General features: G+C 47.5%; 1 protein-coding gene across 1 annotated transcript in view; it reads left to right on the forward strand.

Moving 5' to 3' along the window:
- The window catches only part of LOC114564194 (titin-like), a 380,077-nt gene that overhangs the window by 11,731 nt on the left and 360,846 nt on the right, over positions 1-7,500 (forward strand). The window contains 2 exon segments of the mRNA XM_028591428.1: positions 2,120-2,223; positions 3,127-3,330. Of these exon segments, the coding sequence (XP_028447229.1) occupies positions 2,133-2,223; positions 3,127-3,330 (295 nt within the window). The 5' untranslated portion in view covers positions 2,120-2,132.

Genomic DNA, 7,500 nt, shown 5'->3' on the forward strand with positions numbered 1-7,500 from the left:
CATTGTTCAGCTTTCGGCAGAACCCCATGTGTATCCTGGTGGGACCGTCCTGATCTGGCGAGCTCCAGTTCTCCATTAACCACACCAGTCTGGTATCTTGAGATAGAGAACATCTGGAGCCGACCAATCAGCGTTGGTGTGACGCAATGAGAAGGGTCTAGAACCAGGGGGTGTCACACTCAATTTCCCAGAGGGCCACACTGGAAAATAAGAATCACATCAAGGGCCAGACATGTTTATTTTATTGATAGGCTTTTATTTAATCGAAAAAGTAAAATATATTTGACTGTATTATTGCATGTGTCATATGGTCTTCTCACTCACAGTTTGGTCCACATAAAGTCCTGAAGAAGTCACGAGAAAGTTCCTCAGCCGTCATAGAAAAGAACCGCCCAAAAACGTCGGGAAAAGTGACAAAAATGTTGGAAAAAGTGACAAAAACGTCAGATAAAGTGACAAAAACGTCAGAAAAAGTGACAAAAACGTTAGAAAAAGTGACAAAAACGTCAGATAAAGTGACAAAAACGTCAGAAAAAGTGACAAAAACGTTAGAAAAAGTGACAAAAACATCAGATAAAGTGACAAATGTTGGAAACAGTGACAAAAACGTCACTAAAAGTGACAAAAATGTTGGAAAAAGTGACAAAAATGTTGGAAAAAGTGACAAATGTTCGAAAAAGTTACAAAAACTAAAGAAAAAGTGACAAACGTCACAAAAAGTGACAAAAACGTCTGAAAAAATTAAAACAATTTTGGCAAATGTGAAAAAAACTAGGTGGGCCAAAATGTATTTTGAACCTAAATTGATATGCGGGCCGGATCATAATCTGTGAGAGGCCGGATTTGGCCCTCGAGCCTCGAGTTTGACACGTGTCTAGACAGATGGTTTATCCAATCAGCTAACCAGGATTTTCAGACAGCGGTAGCACTAATTCTGTTAGCTGCTCGCTAATGCTTTTTCCTCTTGGAATATGGACCAGGAACCTGAAATGGGGCCTTTTATTCTTTTATTCTTTTATTCCTAAATTCTGGTTACACAAACGGTAAATCTCCTTTACCGACACGCTGCTAGCCTGCTGAGCTAACGAGCTATGCTCTGCCTGCAGCAGCAGCAGGGGTAGCCTGGCTCGTGGTTGTATTTTCATACGCTTTGTTCAAAATACATTTTGGCCCACCTAGTTTTTGTCACTTTTGCCAAAATTGTTTTCATTTTATCTGACATTTTTGTCACTTTTTCCAACATTTTTGTCACTTTTTGTGACGTTTTTGTCACTTTTTCCAACATTTTTGTCACTTTTTGTGACGTTTTTGTCACTTTTTCCAACATTTTTGTCTCTTTTTGTGACGTTTTTGTCACTTTTTGTGACGTTTTTGTCACTTTTTCCAACATTTTTGTCACTTTTTCCAACAAAGTTGTCACTTTATCTGACGTTTTTGTCACTTTTTCCAACATTTTTGTCACTTTTTGTGACGTTTTTGTCACTTTTTCCAACATTTTTGTCACTTTTTGTGACGTTTTTGTCACTTTTTCCAACATTTTTGTCACTTTTTGTGACGTTTTTGTCACTTTTTCTGACGTTTTTGTCACTTTTTCTGACGTTTTTGTCACTTTTTCCAACATTTTTGTCACTTTTTCTGACGTTTTTGTCACTTTTTCCAACATTTTCGTCACTTTTTCCAACAAAGTTGTCACTTTATCTGACGTTTTTATCACTTTTTCCAACATTTTCGTTACTTTTTCCAACATTTTTGTCACTTTTTGTGAAGTTTTTGTCACTTTTTCCAACATTTTTGTCACTTTTTGTGACGTTTTTGTCACTTTTTCTGACATTTTTGTCACTTTTTCCAACATTTTTGTCACTTTTTCCGACAAAGTTGTCTCTTTATCTGACTTTTTTGTCACTTTTTCCACCACCTATAGTTGGTGATAGATGGTTTATCCAATCAACTAACCAGGATTTTCGGCCGATCCATCTGGTGGAGTCAAGTTACAACGGAAACTACAGTACGCTTAGTGACACGTTAGCTTGTCTGTTTCTGCTGGTTGATGGAAACTAAACCCTGTCTGCCTGTCTGTCTGTCTGTCTGTCTGTCTGTCTGCCTGTCTCTCTCTCTGCAGGGTGCCGACCAACATGTCCACACAGGCGCCGACGTTCACGCAGCCGCTGCAGAGCGTCGTGGCACTAGAGGGTAGTGCTGCGACGTTCCAGGCTCAAGTTAGTGGTAAGGAGACACACACACACACACACACACACACACACACACACACACACACACACACAGACAGAAACACACACACACACACACACACACACACACACACACACACACAGAAACACTCACACTCACACACACACACTCACACTCACACACACAGAAACACACACACACACACACACACACAGAAACACACACACTCACACACACACACACACAGAAACACACACACACACACACACACACACACACACACACACACACACTCACACTCACACACACAGAAACACACACACACACACACACACACACTCACACTCACACACAGAAACACACACACACACACACACAGAAACACACACACACACACACACACTCACTCACTCACACACACACACACACTCACACTCACACTCTCACACACACACACAGAAACACACACTCACACACACACACACACACACACAGAAACACACACACACACACACACACACACACACACACACACACACACACACACACACACACACACACACAGAAACACACACACACACACACACACACACACTCACACACACACACACACACACAGAAACACACACACACACACACACACACACACACACACACACACACACACAGAAACACACACACAGAAACACACACACACACACACACACACACAGACAGAAACACACACACACAGAAACACACACACACATGTGTGTGTGTGTATGAATGTATATGGTGTAGTGTATATTGTGTGTATATCTGTAGTGTGTCCTATTATAACTGTCTCTGGCTTGCTGTGTAATGAAAGCTGCTCTACAGTACGTGTTAAATGGACCTTGTGTCCCGGTTCTCTCCTGGGTTCTCCTGGGTTCTCCTGGGTTCTCCTGGGTTCTGCAGGTTCTCCAGTTCCCGAGGTGAGCTGGTTTCGTGATGGCCAGGTTCTCTCTCCCGCCGCCTTGCCCGGCGTGCAGATCTCGTTCAGCGACGGCCGCGCTGCTCTGACGATCCCCGCGGTGACCGCCGCACACAGCGGGAGGTTCTCCGTCAGAGCCACCAACGGAGCCGGGCAGGCCACCAGCACCGCAGAGCTGCTGGTCACAGGTACACACACACAGCTACACACACAGCTACACACACAGACACACTACAGGTCAGACACACACGACCACACTGTTAGGTCCTACTAGGTACTGTTAGGTCCTACTAGGTCCTACTAGGCACTGTTAGGTCCTACTAGGTCCTACTAGGCACTGTTAGGTCCTACTAGGCACTGTTAGGTCCTACTAGGCACTGTTAGGTCCTACTAGGCACTGTTAGGTCCTACTAGGTACTGTTAGGTCCTACTAGGTCCTACTAGGCACTGTTAGGTCCTACTAGGCACTGCTACGTCCTACTAGGCACTGTTAGGTCCTACTAGGCACTGTTAGGTCCTACTAGGCACTGCTACGTCCTACTAGGCACTGTTAGGTCCTACTAGGCACTGTTAGGTCCTACTAGGTACTGTTAGGTCCTACTAGGCACTGTTAGGTCCTACTAGGTCCTACTAGGCACTGTTAGGTCCTACTAGGCACTGCTACGTCCTACTAGGCACTGTTAGGTCCTACTAGGCACTGTTAGGTCCTACTAGGCACTGTTAGGTCCTACTAGGTACTACTAGGTCCTACTAGGCACTGCTACGTCCTACTAGGCACTGTTAGGTCCTACTAGGTACTGCTAGGTCCTACTAGGCACTGCTACGTCCTACTAGGTACTGTTAGGTCCTACTAGGCACTGTTAGGTCCTACTAGGCACTGCTACGTCCTACTAGGTACTGTTAGGTCCTACTAGGCACTGTTAGGTCCTACTAGGCACTCCTACGTCCTACTAGGCACTGTTAGGCCCTGCTAGGCACTGTTAGGTCCTGCTAGGCACTGTTAGGTCCTACTAGGTACTGTTAGGTCCTACTAGGCACTGTTAGGTCCTACTAGGCACTGTTAGGTCCTACTAGGTACTGCTAGGTCCTACTAGGTACTGCTAGGTACTACTAGGCACTGCTAGGCGCTGTTAGGTCCTACTAGGTACTGCTAGGTCCTACTAGGTACTGCTAGGTCCTACTAGGTACTGCTAGGTCCTACTAGGCACTGCTAGGCGCTGTTAGGTCCTACTAGGTACTGCTAGGTCCTACTAGGTACTGCTAGGTCCTACTAGGTACTGCTAGGTCCTACTAGGTACTGCTAGGTCCTACTAGGCACTGCTAGGCGCTGTTAGGTCCTACTAGGCACTGCTAGGTCCTACTAGGTACTGCTAGGTCCTACTAGGTACTGCTAGGTCCTACTAGGCACTGCTAGGTCCTACTAGGTACTGCTAGGTCCTACTAGGTACTGCTAGGCACTGTAAGGTCCTACTAGGTACTGCTAGGTCCTACTAGGTACTGCTAGGTCCTACTAGGCACTGCTAGGCACTGTTAGGTCCTACTAGGTACTGCTAGGTCCTACTAGGTACTGCTAGGTCCTACTAGGTACTGCTAGGCACTGTTAGGTCCTACTAGGCACTGTTAGGTCCTACTAGGTACTGCTAGGTCCTACTAGGCACTGCTAGGCACTGTTAGGTCCTACTAGGTACTGTTAGGTCCTACTAGGCACTGTTAGGTCCAACTAGGCACTGTTAGGTCCTACTAGGCACTGTTAGGTCCTACTAGGCACTGCTACGTCCTACTAGGCACTGTTAAGTCCTACTAGGCACTGTTAGGTCCTACTAGGCACTGCTAGGCACTGTTAGGTCCTACTAGGCACTGTTAGGTCCTACTAGGTACTGCTAGGTCCTACTAGGTACTGCTAGGTCCTACTAGGCACTGCTAGGCACTGTTAGGTCCTACTAGGTACTGCTAGGTCCTACTAGGTACTGCTAGGTCCTACTAGGCACTGATAGGCACTGTTAGGTCCTACTAGGTACTGTTAGGTCCTACTAGGCACTGTTAGGTCCAACTAGGCACTGTTAGGTCCTACTAGGCACTGTTAGGTCCTACTAGGCACTGTTAGGTCCTACTAGGCACTGCTACGTCCTACTAGGCACTGTTAGGTCCTACTAGGCACTGTTAAGTCCTACTAGGCACTGTTAGGTCCTACTAGGCACTGCTAGGCACTGTTAGGTCCTACTAGGCACTGTTAGGTCCTACTAGGTACTGCTAGGTCCTACTAGGTACTGCTAGGTCCTACTAGGCACTGCTAGGCACTGTTAGGTCCTACTAGGTACTGCTAGGTCCTACTAGGTACTGCTAGGTCCTACTAGGCACTGCTAGGCGCTGTTAGGTCCTACTAGGCACTGCTAGGCGCTGTTTGGTCCTACTAGGCACTGCTAGGCGCTGTTAGGTCCTACTAGGCACTGCTAGGTCCTACTAGGTACTGCTAGGTCCTACTAGGTACTGCTAGGTCCTACTAGGCACTGCTAGGTCCTACTAGGTACTGCTAGGTCCTACTAGGTACTGCTAGGCACTGTAAGGTCCTACTAGGTACTGCTAGGTCCTACTAGGTACTGCTAGGTCCTACTAGGTACTGCTAGGTCCTACTAGGCACTGCTAGGCACTGTTAGGTCCTACTAGGTACTGCTAGGTCCTACTAGGTACTGCTAGGTCCTACTAGGCACTGTTAGGTCCTACTAGGTACTGCTAGGTCCTACTAGGCACTGCTAGGCACTGTTAGGTCCTACTAGGTACTGCTATGTCCTACTAGGTACTGCTAGGTCCTACTAGGCACTGCTAGGCGCTGTTAGGTCCTACTAGGCACTGCTAGGTCCTACTAGGTACTGCTAGGTCCTACTAGGTACTGCTAGGTCCTACTAAGCACTGCTAGGTCCTACTAGGTACTGCTAGGTCCTACTAGGTACTGCTAGGCACTGTTAGGTCCTACTAGGTACTGCTAGGTCCTACTAGGTACTGCTAGGTCCTACTAGGTACTGCTAGGTCCTACTAGGCACTGCTAGGCACTGTTAGGTCCTACTAGGTACTGCTAGGTCCTACTAGGTACTGCTAGGTCCTACTAGGCACTGCTAGGCACTGTTAGGTCCTACTAGGCACTGTTAGGTCCTACTAGGTACTGCTAGGTCCTACTAGGTACTGCTAGGTCCTACTAGGCACTGCTAGGCACTGTTAGGTCCTACTAGGTACTGCTAGGTCCTACTAGGTACTGCTAGGTCCTACTAGGCACTGCTAGGCGCTGTTAGGTCCTACTAGGCACTGCTAGGCGCTGTTAGGTCCTACTAGGCACTGCTAGGCGCTGTTAGGTCCTACTAGGCACTGCTAGGTCCTACTAGGTACTGCTAGGTCCTACTAGGTACTGCTAGGTCCTACTAGGCACTGCTAGGTCCTACTAGGTACTGCTAGGTCCTACTAGGTACTGCTAGGCACTGTAAGGTCCTACTAGGTACTGCTAGGTCCTACTAGGTACTGCTAGGTCCTACTAGGTACTGCTAGGTCCTACTAGGCACTGCTAGGCACTGTTAGGTCCTACTAGGTACTGCTAGGTCCTACTAGGTACTGCTAGGCACTGTTAGGTCCTACTAGGCACTGTTAGGTCCTACTAGGTACTGCTAGGTCCTACTAGGCACTGCTAGGCACTGTTAGGTCCTACTAGGTACTGCTAGGTCCTACTAGGTACTGCTAGGTCCTACTAGGTACTGCTAGGTCCTACTAGGTACTGCTAGGTCCTACTAGGCACTGCTAGGCGCTGTTAGGTCCTACTAGGCACTGCTAGGTCCTACTAGGTACTGCTAGGTCCTACTAGGTACTGCTAGGTCCTACTAAGCACTGCTAGGTCCTACTAGGTACTGCTAGGTCCTACTAGGTACTGCTAGGCACTGTTAGGTCCTACTAGGTACTGCTAGGTCCTACTATGTACTGCTAGGTCCTACTAGGTACTGCTAGGTCTTACTAGGCACTGCTAGGCACTGTTAGGTCCTACTAGGTACTGCTAGGTCCTACTAGGTACTGCTAGGTCCTACTAGGTACTGCTAGGTCCTACTAGGCACTGCTAGGTCCTACTAGGTACTGCTAGGTCCTACTAGGTACTGCTAGGTCCTACTAGGTGCTGCTAGGCACTGTTAGGTCCTACTAGGTACTGCTAGGTCCTACTAGGTACTGCTAGGTCCTACTAGGCACTGCTAGGCACTGTTAGGTCCTACTAGGTACTGCTAGGTCCTACTAGGTACTGCTAGGCACTGTTAGGTCCTACTAGGTACTGCTAGGTCCTACTAGGTACTGCTAGGTCCTACTAGGTACTGCTAGGTCCTACTAGGCAC

Source organism: Perca flavescens, chromosome 11 (genome assembly GCF_004354835.1).
Source record: "Perca flavescens isolate YP-PL-M2 chromosome 11, PFLA_1.0, whole genome shotgun sequence".
Lineage (NCBI taxonomy): Eukaryota > Metazoa > Chordata > Actinopteri > Perciformes > Percidae > Perca > Perca flavescens.